This window comes from Sorex fumeus, unplaced genomic scaffold (genome assembly GCF_029834395.1).
Source record: "Sorex fumeus unplaced genomic scaffold, SorFum_2.1 ptg000028l, whole genome shotgun sequence".
Classification (NCBI taxonomy): domain Eukaryota; kingdom Metazoa; phylum Chordata; class Mammalia; order Eulipotyphla; family Soricidae; genus Sorex; species Sorex fumeus.
Genome location: NW_026606085.1, coordinates 3,093,846 through 3,112,344, shown reverse-complemented (window position 1 = coordinate 3,112,344; position 18,499 = coordinate 3,093,846). Strand labels below are relative to the sequence as shown.

The 18,499-nt window shown below is 47.8% G+C and overlaps 1 protein-coding gene across 2 annotated transcripts in view; it reads left to right on the top strand.

The window, feature by feature from the left end:
- KIF1C (kinesin family member 1C) overlaps positions 1 to 10,535 on the top strand; it is a 28,010-nt gene extending 17,475 nt beyond the window's left edge. For both annotated transcript variants that reach the window (XM_056114925.1, XM_056114926.1), the window contains 5 exons: positions 3,682 to 3,765; positions 4,149 to 4,335; positions 4,468 to 4,540; positions 5,385 to 5,996; positions 9,307 to 10,535. In XM_056114925.1, coding sequence (XP_055970900.1) covers positions 3,682 to 3,765; positions 4,149 to 4,335; positions 4,468 to 4,540; positions 5,385 to 5,996; positions 9,307 to 9,990 — 1,640 coding nt within the window. In that variant the 3' untranslated portion in view covers positions 9,991 to 10,535. The remainder of the gene's footprint in view (positions 1 to 3,681; positions 3,766 to 4,148; positions 4,336 to 4,467; positions 4,541 to 5,384; positions 5,997 to 9,306) is intronic.
- Positions 10,536 to 18,499: the final 7,964 nt, after the last annotated feature.

The window sequence follows — 18,499 nt, the reverse complement described above, 5'->3', positions numbered from 1 at the left end:
CTCAGTGTTCAGGGATTATTCCTGGCAATGGTCTTGGCAGCTCGGGACCATATACAACTGGGGGGATTGAACTGGGGTTGGTCACATGCAAGGCAAGTATCTTGCACTTTTTCTGTCTCTCTGGCCCCCAACCCTGTGCTTTTTTGTTTATGCTTTTCTAGACTTTTTTTGGGGGGGCGGAGGGGATGCCCAGTGGTGCTCAGGGCATACTCCTTTTTTTGTACCCAGGCATCACTCCTAATGGGCTTAGGGAACCAAAAAGGGTTCTGAGGATTGAACCCGAGTTGGCCGCGTGCAAGCCAAGCACCCCCCCTTAGTATTATTGCTCTGTCTTTCAGTGAGTATGTGACTTTCTCTAGAAAATTTATCTATCCAGCTACCATTGCAAAGGTGTCTGAGAATTAGACCTGTTTCCTTTTAATTCCAAAACTTCAGAGACTTTTAGTCCTTATAGGACATTAGCAAAGGCTTTTACTTATTTATTTTTGGGTGTTTGGGGCCACACGCTGGTGGTACTTGGGGGACTGTATCTGCAGTGTTGAGATCAATCCAGGGTTAGATTAGCTGCCTGCAAGGCAAATGTTTTAAGCCTCTAGACTATTTCTAGGACTGCAGCAACAGCTTTTAAAAATTATAAGCCCTAAGGGTGAAGGTTTAGTTCATTGACATAACAGCAAAACAGCACTCAACAAAATAGCACTCGTTCCGTGCAGGTGGATTTTGAATTTTTAAAATAATTGTCTGGGGCCACCAGGACCACACCCAGTGGCTGTTGAGTTGGGGACAGAAGGCAGTGCCAAAAATCAAGCTCTGGATTTCACACGACTTGGCATGTGTTCTATCACTTTGAGCTACAGCCTTAGCCCCTAGAGCATATATCTGGGAGGGCAGCACCCCAGAGAGATGGGGGCTACTCCTGAAGGTGCTGGGTCAGAGTCAAACCAGGTGCTCCACCTTTTGTGATAGCTCTCCGGCCCAGTGCATCTGGTTGTTGTTTTTTGGCCCCACCCACTGGTGCTCAGGATCACTCCTGGCAGGGCTGGACATAGGGTGCTGGGGATCAAATCCAAATCTGGTGCCTGCAAGGCAAGCACCTTACCTGCTATACTCTTTCCAGCCCCAACAAACTGATTTTTATTTGAGGTCTAATGATGTTTTGTTTTCATACTCTCCCACTTTGCCTATTTTCCCGTTTTCTGACCCTTTCTTTCTTCCCCTCTTCAGTCCAGTGCTCTGCGTGGCTTTGTCTTCTCTTTATGTCCGTTCTTTACCTTCCTGCATCTTTCCAAGTCCCTTTACCTAGATATGATTTTCCTTGCTGCTGTCTCTCTCTGTCTCTGTTTCCTTCTGTCTCCGTCTCTTCTGTCTCTCCTTTATCAAATAGATTTTGGTTCAGTTGGATCCAACTGAGATTGTTCCCAGTTGAAATTTGCTGTCTGGGGAGTAAGTTGGGCAGGAAGGCAGGAAGTGGCACATAAAGGCCCTCCATTACCCTAGAGCTTATGCTCTCAGAGCTGTGGAGGGAGTACCTTGTTTCGTTATCCGTGGTGGAGTGGGGGGCAAATACAGTCAACACGATTTTAATTACTTGTGGAGGCCACATAGTCGTTCTATGGCTATCTTGTGGTGTTGGGGATCAAATCTGCGGTTCCTTTATGCAAAGCATGTGTTCTAGCCTTCTAAGCTACTTCCTCGCCCCATCAGCACAATTTTAACAAGAAAAAACACTGTCATATGACTTTTGCTCAGGTTTAAGGCTATTAGGCTTCTGTTTGGTTCTGTGTTAGCAGGAAAATGCTTCCATTCTGTCTGTCTCAAGGCCCCTAGAATAACAAATGCTCCCGATTCCAGACCGTGCACCCTGCTGGGCTGCCACTGACTGTTTCTTATGGACTCTGAGATTGGTCTGTTGAGACTGGAGCAAGATCACCTTGCAAGGCCCCATTTTCCCTCTGTAGCACCAGTTTCTTCCGAACTTTTTATTATCTGGTGGCTTATTTATTAGCAGATGGGAATGAGCTCTTTGAAAGTAGTGGTTTTAGTATTTGTTTTTTTTTTAAATGTTGGGACACACCTGGTAATGCTTAGGGGTTGTTCCTGGCTCTGCACTCATGGAGCACTCCAGTGGGAATCTGGGGATCATGTGGGGTGCTGGGGATTGAACCTGGGTCAGCCATGTGCAAGGTAAGCTCCCTACCCACGGTACTATCACTCTGTCCCCTGGTTTGGGCTTTATTTCCTTTCCAGGGCCTACAGTACTGCCTGGAAAACAGTAGAGAGACAGTGTTTGTGAAGCAGATAAATGGAATTGGGGACCTGATGACAAACAGAGGTGGCGATAGACTTGTGCACAGCCACTTCATCCTCTCCTTGGCTGCCCTCCTTTGCTGTTAGTGATGCTTTAGCTCTCTCTGTCCTCTTCCTCTTCCCGTTTGATGTTGCTGGAGGTTTTTGTTTGTTTGTTTGTTTTAATTTTTTTGGCCACTCGTTAGCATTGCTTGGGGACCTTGTAGTTCTGGGATTGAAACCAGGGTTCCCACATGCAAAGTATGCATCCCTGCCTTTGAACTATCAGACTGGCTTCTCATTCACTTCTGTCCCTTGAAATTCAAGTCTCCCTTCAAGCTTTGGCTCAGAAGTTACCAAATTCCCATAATCATTTCTAGTCCTCTGGCTGTAAGCTTTCTTCGTACTCTCAGTATCAGTAGTTCTCTTTGTCTCTTGTTGCAGTTCACTTTGTTTTCTTTATGATTTCTAGCATAAATAATACTCACTTTTACATATCACTTTAGCGGAGCATTTCAGTCACTGTAGAGAAAGACTTCAGAGGGCCTAAGAGACAGTACAGCAGGCAGGGCACTTGCCTTGCATGCGGCTGACCTGGGTTTGGTCCCTGGCATCCCATATGGTCCCCTGAGCCCTGGTAGGAATGACCCCTGAGAAACTCCAAGTGTGGTCCAAAAAAAAAAGAGACTTTATTATCCCATTTGAAAGAAACTTACATACATTAGGTGACTTGGTCAGTGCCTTCCAGCTAGGGAGTTGCAGAACCTTTGGGGTACAGGGATCCCTCTGTGACACTGAGGCACGTCTCTTAGGGGCCAGGAAAGCTGCTGCCTTGTGTATCTTTGTATCCCAGGAAGGAGCCAGCTCTATGATGAGCACAGGGGATTGGGGAGTGTCTTGGTTGATGTTTGGATTGGGTGGACTTTAACTTGTCTTGTGAAGACCCTGTGCTTCAAGATTAGTCTGGTGGCAGTTTGCAAGGTGCCTCAGGCAAAAGTGGACCAGGCACCTCCTAGAGGACTGCAGGCCTTTCTGGGAACATTGGTTGAAAAGGAAGAAATATACTTCTTTGAGCAGAAGTAGCAAGTCCTGATGAGAGAGGGCATGAGAAAAGAAACCTTAGAACCACTGTTGGCCAGGCTTTGCGTGGGAGGAGGGTGGTGGATAAGTCGGGAGCCCTGAGAAGAGGCTCCTGGGAATTGTAGCTGGGGCTCTAACCCTCCTTCTGCTCTTCCTTTCCTGCGCTGCCTGCTACCAGAGGGGCCATGGCACCCCGACAGGTACTGGGGGTGCATGTATGGTTTGGGGGTTAATGCAAGGTGGGAATCTATGGCCAGAGTTTCCCTCCCCAAGACCTAATTTTCCTTTTACTTCCTTCCTTTTTGCTTCCCTCAGTGGTGGTCACGCTGGAGCCTTGTGAAGGAGCTGAGACCTATGTCAATGGGAAACTGGTGACGGAGCCGCTTGTGCTGAAGTCAGGTAGAGGCCGCTGGAGTCAGCTGTGAAGTGAGGGTTCTGGACATGGCTGTTCATAGGAAGTCCCAGAACAGAGCTTTCCGGGTGATTCCTGAGGCAGGGCCCAGAAATAGAAGAAACACTTGGGGATATTAAGAAAGAGTGGGGAAGTGAAAATAAGGATTCAGGTTTGGGGTTCTTTTCTTTTTCTAGGGCATTAGAAAGTTCCCTTAAGTGGTCTGGGATGGGAGAAGACTCGACTGTGTCTGCCTCAGACTCGAGTGAAGGGAGGGATGGTATCAGGGCCACTAGGATGTTTGGGCAAAGCTCTGTACACCTTGAGGGTAGGGACTCGTGTGCTGCTGGGAGGGAAAAGTGGGTTCACTATTGCCTTCTCCCATCTCCAGGGAATAGGATTGTGATGGGCAAGAACCACGTTTTCCGCTTCAATCACCCGGAACAGGCACGGCTGGAGCGGGAGCGAGGGGTCCCTCCACCTCCAGGACCACCCTCTGAGCCTGTTGATTGGAACTTTGCTCAGAAGGAACTTCTGGAGCAGCAGGGCATTGACATCAAGCTGGAGATGGAAAAGAGGTGTGAGGACAGGGCACCATGCCCTGTGGCCCACTGGGGTCTCCCTCTCCACCCCGAACATCCTCTTACATGCTCTCTGAGGTGGCTCCAGAACTTGACTCAGCTCTTCTTTCCTCCTTTACCCATTTCCAGGCTACAGGATCTGGAGAATCAGTACCGGAAGGAAAAAGAGGAGGCAGATCTTCTCCTGGAGCAGCAGCGATTGGTGAGAGTTTGGCTGGGGATGACATGGGCATATGGGTAGTCAGGCTGGCTTCAGCCAAACTCTGTCTTGGTTTCATGCTTTCAGAGCTAGCGTGAGAAATGGCACAAAGATGAGGGGTAATGTTGGCCTTTAGGAGACAGGAGGAGATGGGACCCTGGCAGGAATGCTCGGATGCAGGAACTGTTCTTCCCAGTGGACCAGGGCTCTGTGGATACCAATTGGCTTGTGCAGCCTCTGTCGTTCTGTCCATATCCAGATACCACCCCTACTATTATTTGCTTATTTATTTACTTACTTATTTTTGGAACGTCTTAGATGATGCACAAAAGCCTGGGGGCCACTCTCAGAAACTCTTGCTCCAGTGATTCAGGTCTGGTGGTTTGGTTCCCAGTGATGGGATGCTGCTTGGGCCAGCAGTCTTGGGGGCCACCAGGGTAAAACCTGGTGGCACTCAGGGGCCATATGGAGTCAGGGATCTAAGTTGGGGGCTCACACAGGTGTGCCAACCTTGAGTCCTCTCTCCAGACTCCTTGTACTATGACTTCAGATGGTTCTTAATTCGACTTATTTTAAATCATTAGCCACGTTCTGAGCAATAATAAGTTTGCACAAATCCTAGGTAGTATCTGTGGATCATCTTGTCTTTGCCAGCCACTGTTCCACACATGTGCACGTTAATCCTCAGAATATGTGAAGGAGATTCTGTCATTTTCTCCATCGTGTAGAAAGATAAGGTTAAGCAGTTGAGTCCAAGGGTGAGCAGTCAGTTCTGGTGTTTTGGGATGTTGTTGAGGCTCTGGGAACTACTTAGCCCTCTTCCCCCTCTCCCCCCCCCCCCCTTCAGTATGCAGACTCTGACAGCGGGGATGACTCTGACAAGCGCTCCTGTGAAGAGAGCTGGCGGCTCATCTCCTCCTTGCGGGAGCAGCTGCCCCCCACTACCGTCCAGACCATCGTCAAGCGCTGTGGTCTGCCTAGCAGTGGCAAGCGCAGGGCGCCTCGGAGGGTGTACCAGATCCCCCAGCGTCGGCGGCTGCAGGGCAAAGACCCCCGCTGGGCCACGATGGCTGATCTGAAGATGCAGGCAGTGAAGGAGATCTGCTACGAAGTGGCCCTGGCTGACTTCCGCCACGGGCGAGCCGAGATCGAGGCCCTGGCTGCCCTGAAGATGCGGGAGCTGTGTCGCACCTACGGCAAACCCGAGGGGCCCGGAGATGCCTGGAGGGCTGTGGCCCGGGATGTCTGGGACACAGTGGGTGAAGAGGAGGGTGGAGGTGGAGGAGGCGGCAGCGAGGAAGGAGTCCGCGGGGCAGAGGTGGAGGATCTCCGGGCTCACATTGACAAGCTCACGGGGATTCTGCAGGAGGTGAAGCTGCAGAACAGCAGCAAGGACCGGGAGCTGCAGGCCCTGAGGGACCGCATGCTCCGCATGGAGAGGGTCATCCCTCTGACCCAGGTAGGGAGCCCCGCCGATTCCTTCCCTCTCCTTCCCTTCTATTCTTCAGCGATCTAACCTCCTCCTGCAGATTCCAACCTCCCTCCCCTTCCTTTAAAATATCTTCTTATATTTCATATTTTAAGTGTATATATATTTATTTATTTATTTATTAGTGAAACACCATGAGGTACAGTTATAGTCTTACAAATTTTTGTGCTTGGGTTTCAGTTATACAATGATCAAGTACCCATCCCTCCACCAGCGCCCATCCTCCACCACCACGGGTCCCAGCATCCCTCCCACCCCCCATCCCCCCATCCCACCCTGCCTCTGTGGCAGGGCATTCCCTTTTGTTCTCTCTCTCCCTTTGGGTTCTGTGGTTTGCAAGAGAGGCACTGAGTGGCAATCATGTTTGGTCTATAGTCTACTTAAGCATATTTTAAGTATAACAGCTTGTCTCATGTAATTTGTAAGTCAGCTGCCTTGCAAGGCACTAATTGAAAAGGAAAAAAATTTTAAGAAAAGAAATGAAAGAAAAGATAGAAAAGGCAGTCTCTTGTTAACAGATGGGTAGTATAGTAGGTAAGGTGTTTGCTTTGCATGCCACTGACCGGGTTCAATCCCTGGCATCCATTTGGACCTCCAGTCCCACCAGGATTGAAATCTGAGCACAGAGCCAGGAGTAAGCTCTGAGCACCACTGGGTGTGCCCCTCCCCTGTACCATTCCCTAACTCCCTCCAAAACAAGAAAGAAAAGGCAGCTTCCTTACTTCCACCCAGACCAACTAAAGAAGTGTCTTTGGGGTCGAATCTGTACCTGGGTATTTCTGCAGACAAAGTGAAGGAGTGCTGATACACAGTGCAAGGTGCTTGTGACTGCTCAGTGACAGCTCACGTGCTCACCTTGACCTCCCCTGCCCCGACTGACTGTTTCCTCTGTACTAGCTGCTGTACTGAGCCCTTGTTCTCTATCACTGTGTTTGATTTTCACTGTGGCCCTGTGAGTGATAATGTTATCACCTGTCCTGCCTTGTATATATTTATTCAACAAGAAACTATCCGAGGGCCTTCCGGGTGCCAGTCTTTGTGCTCGCCATGGGCTAGTTACACAGCAGACTCCATTTCTGCTCTACTTCAGTTTGCCTCCTAATGAAGGACAGCAGACTGTCACTTGCAACAGCTCTTCGTTGTGGAAGGTTATAGGATTATGGAAGGTTGTAGAAGGCAGCTATACTCCCTCTCCACTGTCCCTTCTGATTGTTCCACTGTTCTTAAATTTACTGGCTACCTCAGGGCCTTTGCTGTTCTTGTTGCCTGGAACATCTCTCCCTCAAATCGCCTCATAATTTGCCCCTCATTTCCTTCAGTTATTTACTGAAATGATAACCTACCTTCCTTTCTTCTTTCTTTCTTTCTTTCTTTCTTTCTTTCTTTCTTTCTTTCTTTCTATTTTTGTTTTTGGGTCACACCCAGCGGTGTTCAGGGCTTACTCCTGATTCAGCATTAAGGAATTACTCCTGGTGGTGATTGGGGGACTAATCACCACCGGGAGTGATTGAAACTGGGTCAGCCACATGCAAGGCAAACGCCCTACCAGCTGTACTATAGCTCCAGCCTTAAAATGATAACTTTTCAGTGAGCCTTTCCTGCCCATTCATCGCATGAACCTGGATGCCTCTCCCTATTTCCTGTTCTATTCTCCTCCATCGGTGTGTATTAGGGTATCTGCTATATTATGCAATGATATTTTCTTACAGGTATTACATGATACTTAGATTTAGCTTTTCTAGAAGTATATTGCTATAATAATGTGTATGTATGTATATGTATATGTACATATTTTTTGGGGGGCTCTTCTGGACCGCATCTGGCGGTGCTGAGGGGTTGCTCCTGGCTCTGCACTCAGGACTCACTCCTGGCAGTGCTAGGGGACCCTGTGGGATGCTGGGGGTTGAGCCTAAGTCAGCTGTGTGCAAGGCCAGCGCCCTCCCCGCTGTGCTATCGCTCTGGCCCCTGCTTTTGCTTTTGCACCATACCTGGTGGTGCTCAGGGCTTACTTCTGGCCCTGGTCAGGGGTCACTCCTGGGGGTCTTGGAGGACCTTGCGGGGTTCTGGGGCTTCAACCTGGTTCAGCTGTGTGCTAGGCAAGCGGCCTACCTGTGGTACTATTGCTCCGCCTTCTGCATATTCTTGCTTGTCATCTGTTTCACCTCACTGCAATGATGGCAGGTATTTTTTCTTCCTTTTGCTGCTATAGCCCCAGAGCAGATCACATATTGAATAGATATTTACCGAATATATATTTACTGAATATATATTCAGGGTGTACTGAGTATACTGCTCTAAGCAGCAGTTTAACTCCTGTAATTTTTTTTCTTTCTTTGGGGGGCACACCTTTGTTGCTCAGGGGTTACTCCTGGCTTTGCACTCAGGACTTACTCCTGTGGGCTCAAGGTACCATATGAGATGCTGCGGATTGAACCTGGGTTGGCCACAGGCAAGGCAAACGCCCTACCTGCTGTACTCTAGCTCTGGCCCCAAATACCTTACAGTCAGTATTACTATATTTTTATATTTTTGGTGGGGACATTGTGTACCTGGGTGTATTTAGGGACTATTCCCAGCCCAGTATTTGGATGCCACTCTTGGTTCTTGGCAAAGCATTTGGTACCTGGGACCAAACCTGATGATCCTGCATGCAAAGCCTGCATTCTAACCTGTTGGGCCATCTCACAGGTCTTGGCATTGTTATTGATTTTATCTTTATTTTTTTATTTTTTTTTGATTTTTGGGCCACACCTGGTGGTGCTCAGGGCTTACTCCTGGCTCTGCACTCAGGACCAGCCCTGGCAGTGCTGGGGGACCCTGGGGGACCACATAGGATGCCGGTTTGGCCTCGTGCAAGGGAAATACCCTTCCTGATGTACTATTGCTCTGTCCTCTGGTTTCATCTTTGTGGGGAGACTGAGGCACAGAGAGTTTAAGCAAAGATACTGATCACACAGCTAGGAAGAGGAGTGAGGTCATCCCACCTGACTCCCAGTGCCCGGCTCCTGTTCTCCTGGCTCCTTATCTCTAAGTCCCTCTCGGGACTGACATCCAGCCCATCTGTAGGGCCCATCCATGGTGGTACTCAGGGGCCGCTGTTGTAGTGCTGGGGGATTGTGCCATGCTAGGGCTGGAACCTGCAGCTTCTGCCCTCTAAGACCCTTTGATATATCACCACCCCCCAACCTGAGACCTTGGAAAGTCTCCCAGATCTGCACAGGCTCAGGACTCTGCTTTCCTTACACCCATTCTCCCTTTCTCTCACCCATTTCCCTCAAAGGATCACGAGGACGAGGATGAAGCAGCTGATGATGCCACCTGGACCACGCCCCAAGGGTCAGAGGCAGTGGCGGAGGATGCCCCCAGTGATGGTGCCCCCTCAGCCCGGCCCTCGTCACCGCCCTCGTCGAGCTGGGAGCGCGTGTCGCGGCTGATGGAAGAGGATCCTGCTTTCCGCCGTGGCCGCCTGCGCTGGCTCAAGCAGGAGCAGCTGCGGCTGCAGGGACTGCAGGGTGCTGGGGGCCGGGGTGGGGGGCTTCGCAGGCCCCCTGCCCGCTTCGTGCCCCCTCACGACTGCAAGCTGCGCTTCCCTTTTAAGAGCAACCCCCAGCACCGGGAGTCCTGGCCAGGGATGGCGGGTGGGGAGGCTCCGGTTCCCCCGCCGCCCTCTGAGGATGTTACCCCTCCAGTGGCCCCCACTCCGCGTAGGCCCCCCAGCCCGCGCAGGTCCCACCGTCCCCGCAGAAACTCCCTGGATGGAGGAGGCCGGTCCCGGGGAGGGGGTTCCGCACAGCCCGAGCCCCAGCATTTCCAGCCCAAGAAGCACAACTGTTATCCCCAGCAGCCCCAGCCATACCCAGCTCAACGTCCCCCAGGGCCCCGATATCCCCCATACACTACTCCCCCGAGAATGAGACGTCAGCGCTCAGCTCCTGACCTCAAGGAGAGTGGGGCGGCTGTGTGAGTCCCAGGTCCTGGGCAGAGAGGGCCCACGCTGGGAGGAGAGAAGACGCCCGAGACGCTGCTTCCCCAGGAGCCCTGGGATCTGCAGGTCCTAGAGATGAGGAAGAAGGTTCGAGTAGGTGATAGAAGATGCAGGGATGACTGGCTGGAGGCTCCAGGAGGGAAGAGGGCACGGAGTTGCCAGGAACAAACCAAAGTGAAGGAAGAGCAAAGTTGAAGCTGCCTCGGGGCTGCCCCTGGCAGGGGGAGGGTCCCACATACGCTGCTATGGGTGGGTAGGGGGTGGGAGCTGGGGTGCTGCATAGCCAGTGTTGACTTTTCAAGAGGGGCAGAGGAGAGAGGACCCGAGTGAGGCAAGCTCTCCCTGCCCTTGTCTGTCTGTCTGTGGTGGGTTTTGGTTTCCAGGGAGGTGTGCTGGGATCATAAATCATTCCCCTTCCCTTCCAGGCCTCCTGCTATACTGGGGGGACCTGTCTGTTTTATTGGTGTGGTCGGGATCCCATAAGGATGTGGACCCCTTCAATAAAGAATAGCAAACAAACACGGGGATCTTGTGACTTGTGATTGCTTGGGTTTGGTTTTAGTTTTATGAAGGTGCAGATTACATAAGTAAAACATAAATCTTTATGCATGGTTGAATTTTTGCATTTGCACGCACACACACAGTCACCACCTAGAGCAGGACATAGGACATTTCCATCTTGTTCTCTTGAATTTTGAGCATCGTGTCTCCTCTCTTCAGAGCGCTAGGTCTTTAGTCCCAGCTTTCATTTTGCATACCCATTTCTGCCCCTTGTTCCACTGACATTGTCCTGAAGAAAGGAAAGAGAAGGATGAGAGGGGTGACAGCCTGTTAATACCCAAATAACTTCCTAATGGGGACTTGGGGAGCAAGGAAGGATTCTGCTTCATTGAATCACGTAATGGAAAGATCGCCAAACTAGCTTTGATTTCCCTGCTCTGTCATGGGTGTGTTTAATAGTGATTTAATTGATCACGTTTATTTCACTTACCTGACTGTTTTCATCCTTGATTTCTTGCCCTTTGGCAGGTGCATGCAATATTCTTAGTGTTATTTTTGTTTCAGAAGAGGATTTTTGTTTTTGTTCTTACTTTTTTGGTCTTTAGGCCACACTCAATAGTGCTCAGGGCTTCCTTCTGATTCTGTGCTGAGGGATCACTCCTGGCGGTGCATGGGGTCCCATGTGTGTTATGGCAGGGGGTGAAGGAGTACGTGTGGAAGGCAGGCACTTTCCCCTGTTAATGCTTAAGTGACTTTATGTCCCTCAGGACAGTATTTAAGAAAGAGGCTGCCTGCTTGCTTGGCTTGGTTTGGAGGAACAAAGTCCCAGCAGATTTTTGCAGAGAACTTTTTTATCCCTGCTGTCTTCACTTTGCAAACTATGAAAACACAACACAATTTTTCAGAAAATGTTTCTATTGCACTGAAGGTTTGAGCTGCTTCTCTGCAGCTGTCAAGTCTTCAGGTTGCAGCAATCAAAACCACAGATCTGGGCAAATGTACGAATAGGTTTCCTTTTGCGTTCTGTGCCTGATGCTGTTGCTCTGTGTGTGTGTGTGTGTGTGTGTGTGTTTCTTTTTCATGGTAAATTTTCTTTTTTAATTTTTTAATTCAATATCTGTGAGATAGACCATTACAAAGCTGTTCATGATTGGGTTTTGGTCATACAGTGATCCAACACCCATCCCTCCACCAGTGTACATTTCCCACCACCAGTGTCCCATGTTTCCCTCCCATCTTCCTCCCCCCAATCACACACATACAGCCTCTATGGCAGGCGCTTTTCTTCTTTCTCTCTTCTGTGCATTATGGTTTGCGATACAGATACTAAAGTCATTTTGTTTGTCCAGGGCATTCAGTATTTTTATTGGGAAGGTAAGGCTGGGGTCACTTTTTTTAACTGGGTGGCAGCTTTGGGTGGATGTGACTGCCGAGGCTACCAGAAGTATAGGAAGGTGGGGAGAGGTAGCACATCCTGACCCGAGAAAGCCTGGAGATTTCAGTCAAAACCTGCATACCTGAATTTTCAGCAGATTATATCTCAGTGAGGTCTGTACCAAGATGGTGGAGTCAGGCCGGGGGCATGGTGGTAATTTTGGATTGTGGGAGCAAGCAGCTGCTGGGGGCTCTGGGCAGGTACCAGGCTGACCTACCACCCTCTAATTTACCCAGGACTGTTCAGCTTTGCACAGGTCTGAGGTTCACTGTGGCTTTTGATCTTTTTTGAGATTTATTTATGGGTTTTTGTTGCTTTCTAAAGTTGGCATATTTGATTGCCAGGTCTTCAGGATTCTGTTGACAGTTACCCAAGATTTGTGATAGATAATCTGGTGACAGTGTTTGTTTGAATAGTTTATAATCTGGTAGAGATTTAAATGGAAGCCAGAAAATAATAGAATGCAAAATATTCTGCAGGTTGGTGCAAGCTGAATTTGTTACGGACAGTGCTGTGGGAGATGGGAAAGATAAGTCCCCAGTTAAATTATTTTTCTCAGTCTTATTTACATAAGACTGCCAATGTATTATTTTGTTTTGGGCCACTCCCTGTAGTGAGAATGGGGAGCCCGGGGTGCTCCCTTGATGCTGGTAGTGCTTTGGAAGGCCATTCAGGGCTGAGGATTACACCCAGGGCCTCACACAGAAGACTGTAAGGCTTGTCCTCTACCATTTGAGGCATTTTCCTGACCCCTCTACTACTTCTTTTGTTCACTTCCATATCTGTCTTGAAACATGTGAGGACCTTTGGGTAGATTTTATTCAGACAAGTACCTACTCTTAGAGAGATAATCTCTTAGATAGCATTCCACACATACATGCTCTTAACCCTTTAAAACTACTGGGCTACTAGGTCTTTTTAATTTCATTTTTCAGGTAAGAAGACTGAAGTCTGAATGGATTAACAGTCACAGAGTTCTTTTTGTTTGTTAGTTTTTGTTTATTTGTTTTTGGGTCACACCCAGTGGTGCTCAGGGGTTACTTCTAGCTCTGCACTCAGGAATTACTCTTGGTGCTTCTTGGGGGGACCATATGGGATGCGGGGGTCATATGCAAGGCACATGCCCTACCCGCTGTACTATCACTCTGGCCCCACAACATTCTTAAAAGGCAAAGTTAGGGTTCCTGACTCTGTGCCTTTATGACAGTTCACCTTTCGCTCTGAAAAACAAGTTGCCTTCTCACATTACGTTTTCTCTTGTGCACTGTTTTGTTTCATTTTTGTTTTGGGGCCATACCAAGCAGTGCTCTGGGCTTTCTCCTGGCTCCGTGCTCAGGAGTCACTACTGGGTGGGCTCAGGGGACCGTATGCAGTGCTGGAGATCATATCAGGGCCAGTCACATGCAAGATAAGTGCCTTGCCCTTACATACTATGTAGCCCTTGTGTGTTTTTTTGAGTCTGTTTTAAATTTCTGTTGCTTGTGAAGAAATGAGAACTGTAGGCCTGCAGAACCATGAACAGAAGTGACCCACCTAAGTTCACTTCAGGGATATTAGAATTTTACCGTTTATGTCCTTGGGAATTCAGTTTACTTTTCTTCATTTTTCTCTTTGGAGGCCTCTTTCCTTTGGTTAATTATTCATTTAGATATATTATTCTTTTACATGGAACTCCTGTACCTTGAGCATATTTGTAGATCCAAATTGTTTGTTTGTTTTACTTTTTTGGGCCACACCTGGTTGTGCTCATGGCTTATTTCCGGCTCTGTGCTGAGGAATCATTCCTGGTGGAACTTGGAGGATCATATGAAGTGCCAGAGATCAAATTGGGATTACCCATATTCAAACCAAGCACCTCATTCCCTATACTATTTCTAGCTCTCAATACTTAGATTTTAAAAAGATTTTAAAAAGGGTATATTTCTGCATTTCTTGCTTCTAGCTTTTAAATTCTAATTCCCGGCTTTCTAATTTGGGTTGAGATTTTTTTTTCCTTCAAAAAATAATTCAGTATCAGTGGACTGTGAGTAGGTTCTATGTACTTACTATTCCTGAAGAAGCACAAACTGCTTGGATCATCATCTGATTCTGCTATGTGGAGTCTTAGAAACCCCGAGTATCCCTGGGATCCAGCTCTCTGCACCAGTAGAGTTTCAGGAAGCACTATCCAAGGCAGGCTGACTTCATCCTACTCAACAAGGCTCGCAGCCTTTGCCTATAACCCTGGTGCTCTGTGCTGACTTATCTTTAAAAATAGCTGAGTAGGTGTTTATTTTGGGGGGTCATTAGGGCCACATCCGGTGGTGTTTGTGGGCTACCACTGGCTTTAATGCCTGGGGGACTATTGATGGCTGGGATTGGACTTGGTTGATATGCCTGGCAAGCAACTTAAACTGCACTCTCTCTCTGGCCCTGTACTATTAACATGTCTTTTTGTTTTTTGGGCCACACCCAGATTACTCAGGGGTTAGTCCTGGCTCTGTGTTCAGGATTCGCTCCTGGTAGGGCTTGGGGGACCATATGGGATGCCAGCAATAGAAGCCAGTCAGTCACATGCAAGGCAAGAGCCCTACCTGCTGTAGTATCTCTCTGGCCCTTGAACATATCTGGTTTCCTACAAAGGTTGGCTCAGTGTTTATTCCTCTTCAGGTCAAAGGCTGGCGGTGTCCTCTGCTTTATTACAGAAATTTTCATCCCTATCACCCACTTGTCTCTGAAAGACAGAGGGTACTGTGACTGTGACATCCTCTGGATGGTATGTCTCATCTAAGGATCTGGTTACCAGATGGTTGTTACAGAAATCACTGTTTTTATCCTTAAGAACTCCACAATGTAGGAACTAATATATCCCTGCAGTGTTCCCCATAGCCTGGCCAAAAGGCCACACCTGGCAATGCTCAGGGGTTACTCCTGGCTCTGCACATAGGAATTACTCCTGGTACTGTTTGGGGATGATATGTGATGCCAGGGATCAAACCCAGGTCCACCGCATGCAAGGGAAATGCCTTACCCCCTGTACTATCACTCTGGCCCTTCTGTTTCTTTCTTGAGGTACTCCCCTGAAACCTCCATCCTCCACCCTCACCCCTCTAGGCCCCTGGAGGAGAACCATGTTTTTAGATACCTGTGAAGATCTTACACTGAGCTCTTAGGCTGTAACTGGGTTTCTGCCTGGTACTCAAAACATATGAACTAGCTCAAAAAGTTCTTAAACCTTATGTTAAACCTCTTTTAAAAATTATTTTAATTTAATTTTTATTAGTGAAACACCATGAGGCACAGTTGTAGACTTACAAATTTTTGTGCTTGGGTTTCAACTATACAATGATCAAATACCCATCCCTCCACCAGTGCCCATTTTCCACCACCACAGGTCCCAGTATCCCCCCACCCCGCATCCCCCCATCCCACCCTGCCTCTGTGGCAGGGCATTCCATTTTGTTCTCTCTCTCCTTTTGGGTGTTGTGGTTTGCAAAAGAGGCACTGAGTGGCAAACCTCTTTTAGAATGACTGGGGTGTACCAGAGAGTTAGTACAGTGGTTATTGTACTATTGGTCTGGCCTTGCTCTGGTTTTCTTGCAGAAGCTTTTCAGCTGTAGAGAAGCAGCTCTCCTTCCCCTCCTTTCTCCTTTCATTGGCGAGGTGCAGGGCTTTCTCCCCAGTGGGCTATCACTGCAGTTAGACTTTAGAGCCACAGACTTGGCTTCCAGCATGGTCACAAATTAACTGTTTTCAGGGTTAAGTCAGCTTTTCTGGGCTGCTGTGTTCTCTATAACATAGGGTTAATAACCCAAGAGTTGTGAAGATTAGATGAGATAATTTATGCCAAGGGGCTAGCACAGGATTTGTGCCTTAGGGTTGGCGCCGTCCCTTTTCCTTTGTTCTGAATGGGAAATGAAACATCGGGAATGAAGGGAGGTGCTACAAAACAAGGTCAGGTGCCTAAAGGTGGCGAAGTTCTTCAATTCAACTTTCCACAATGTCTGGTACCTGGTAGTCTTGGTAGGGTGCTTGCCTTGCACGTGTCCAACCCACGTTCGATTCTCAGCATCCCGTGTATCCCTCAGCATCCCTCCCCGTCACCCGCGCTCGAGGTGTCGGTGCCACTACTCACCAACGCCTCTCCTCCAGACCCTGTTACTCCGCTACTTTCCGCCAGGGGGAGAAAAGGAGCCGGTTGCCTTGCTGTGGTTTCGCATGCGCGCGCACAGACCCTGGAGCGGGGGCGCATGCGCAGAACGTTGGGTCAGAACACTAGGTCCAGCGTTCCAGTCCGGTGGTAATTGCTGGTTGGGATTGGTGTCCGGGGACTCAGGACCTGACAAGGGAGGGCCATGAGCCAGGGCGTGCTGTGGTCCTAAGATAATAAGCCTCTGTCTTTGTGTTCCAGAATGGCTGGACTCTTTAGGGTTGCCATTTCTTTACATTCTGGGTGCTCTTGAGTTACAAAAGCAGTGAAGAAAGGGACACTTGCTAATTGCTTTCTGACAGAGGCACTGTGCTAAGGAAGTGGACCAAAATTAGGGGCAATGATGCCCCCATGCTGAGTAAGAAATGTTTTGAATTGAGGTTTGTTTGAAAGGTGGCAAGTAGAGGGAAAAAAAGAAAATTGAAATAATGCATATTAATTCACCCCAGTTATACAGTGCTGCTACCTGAAAATGCTCGTTGAATACCTACCTATACTATACATTTAGCCCTGTTAGATTGGTGTAGGGAGGGAAAAGATTATCAGGATACAGGATCTTTAGAAATTTGTACAAATGAGCGCATTTTCAATGCATTATGGGAAAATACCTAGCTAAAACCACATAATCACTTTACTAAGATTATGAAACAGAAAGCTCAGAAGAGTGAAGCTGTAGATATAAGATTTATATTGTAAATTATATATAATTTGCATTGAAATAAAATAATATACTTGGAGAACATTTGGGAAAATTATTTTGCCCAACTCTTTGATTTTAGTTTTTTTCTCATAAGTTTTTATTTATAATAACCAAAATAATAATGCAAATTAATCCAATTTTATACAAAACTTTTAACACCATCAGAGTTTTGATACTTTTGGAAAATGCAGCCCAGGAAAATGAAGCCCAGGAAAGCTCACTGTCTTGCTTAGAATCCAGATACCAGATCTCACACTTTCAGGCTGGTATTGTCTCAGTTATAACAGCTGAAAGAGGTTCAAACTTTAAAATCCTGGGGGCTCAGAGGAGCTTAGCATGATTTGTAGCATGAGGTTTGATAATCTCCCATTAGAAACTTGGGATATTTGAAATTCAAATCTCTGAGATACCTTTAATAGCTACACTGACTTTAAAGGATGGCAAGGAACTTGAAGAAGAATGAATCCATCATTTTATTTGTTTAGGGCTTCCCAAATAGTGCTCGTGGGTTCAGGGGCCACTTCCTGAGAGACTCAGCCTACTAGGTCAGATGGATAAATACTCAAACTGGCAATTCTGGGGACACTTAGGGCCATATTCTGTGGTACTTGGAAGTGTCAAACTTGGGGCCTCCTGCATTCAGCCCTTTGAGTTATCTTCCCAGTTCTATAGCATCTCATTGTTTTACCATTTTCTTGATTTAATTTAATTATTTATGTTCTTTTTGTTTGTTTGTTTTCGGTTTCTACCTTCCAATATTCAGGGGCTACTCCCTAGTCTTTGCTCAGGAGAACCCTGATAGTGTTTAGGGGACCACATATTGTTCCTGGGATTTGAACCAGAGATGGCTATATGCCTTCAACTCCAACTTGCTAGTCCCTCATTGTTTCATTTAAAAGGTGTTTAGATCGGGCAGATGATTTAAAAGGCCTAGAGTACATGCTTTATTGTGGGAAATCATCTCCCTAACAAAAAAAAGCACAAGGTTGTGGTATTCCCCTGGGTGAAACAGAGTAGGTCTTAGAATATAAAGGGTGTGACATCTGCAATTGTTTGTTCATTGCAGCACTCTTTACAATAGCCAGAATCTGGAAAAAACCTGAGTGCCCGAGAACAGATGACTGGTTAAAGAAACTTTGGTACATTTACACAATGGAGTACTATGAAGCTGTTAGAAAAGATGAAGTTATGAAATTTACATACAAGTGGTACTACATGGAAAGTATCATGTTAAGCGAAATGAGTCAGAAAGAGCGGGATAGACACAGAAAGATTGCATTCATCTGGGGAACATAAAGCAACAAAATGGGAGACTAACACCCAGGAATGACTGAGATTAGTACCAGGAATTTTGCTCCATGACTTGGAGGCCAGCCACATGTGCTAGGGGGAAAGGAAGCTCAGATAGAGAAGAGAGCACCAAATAAAGGGTGTTGGGAGGATCCTCCCAGGGTGGGAGAATCATGCTGAAAGTAGACTATAGACCAAACATGATTGCCACTCAGTGCCTCTCTTGCAAACCACAGGACCCAAAAGGAGAGAGAGAGAACAAGGGGGAATGCCCTGCCACAGAGGCAAGGTGGGATGGAGGGGCTCGGGGGTGGGAGGGATGCTGGGACCCGTGGTGGTGGAGGATGGGCGCTGGTGGAGGGATGGGTACTTG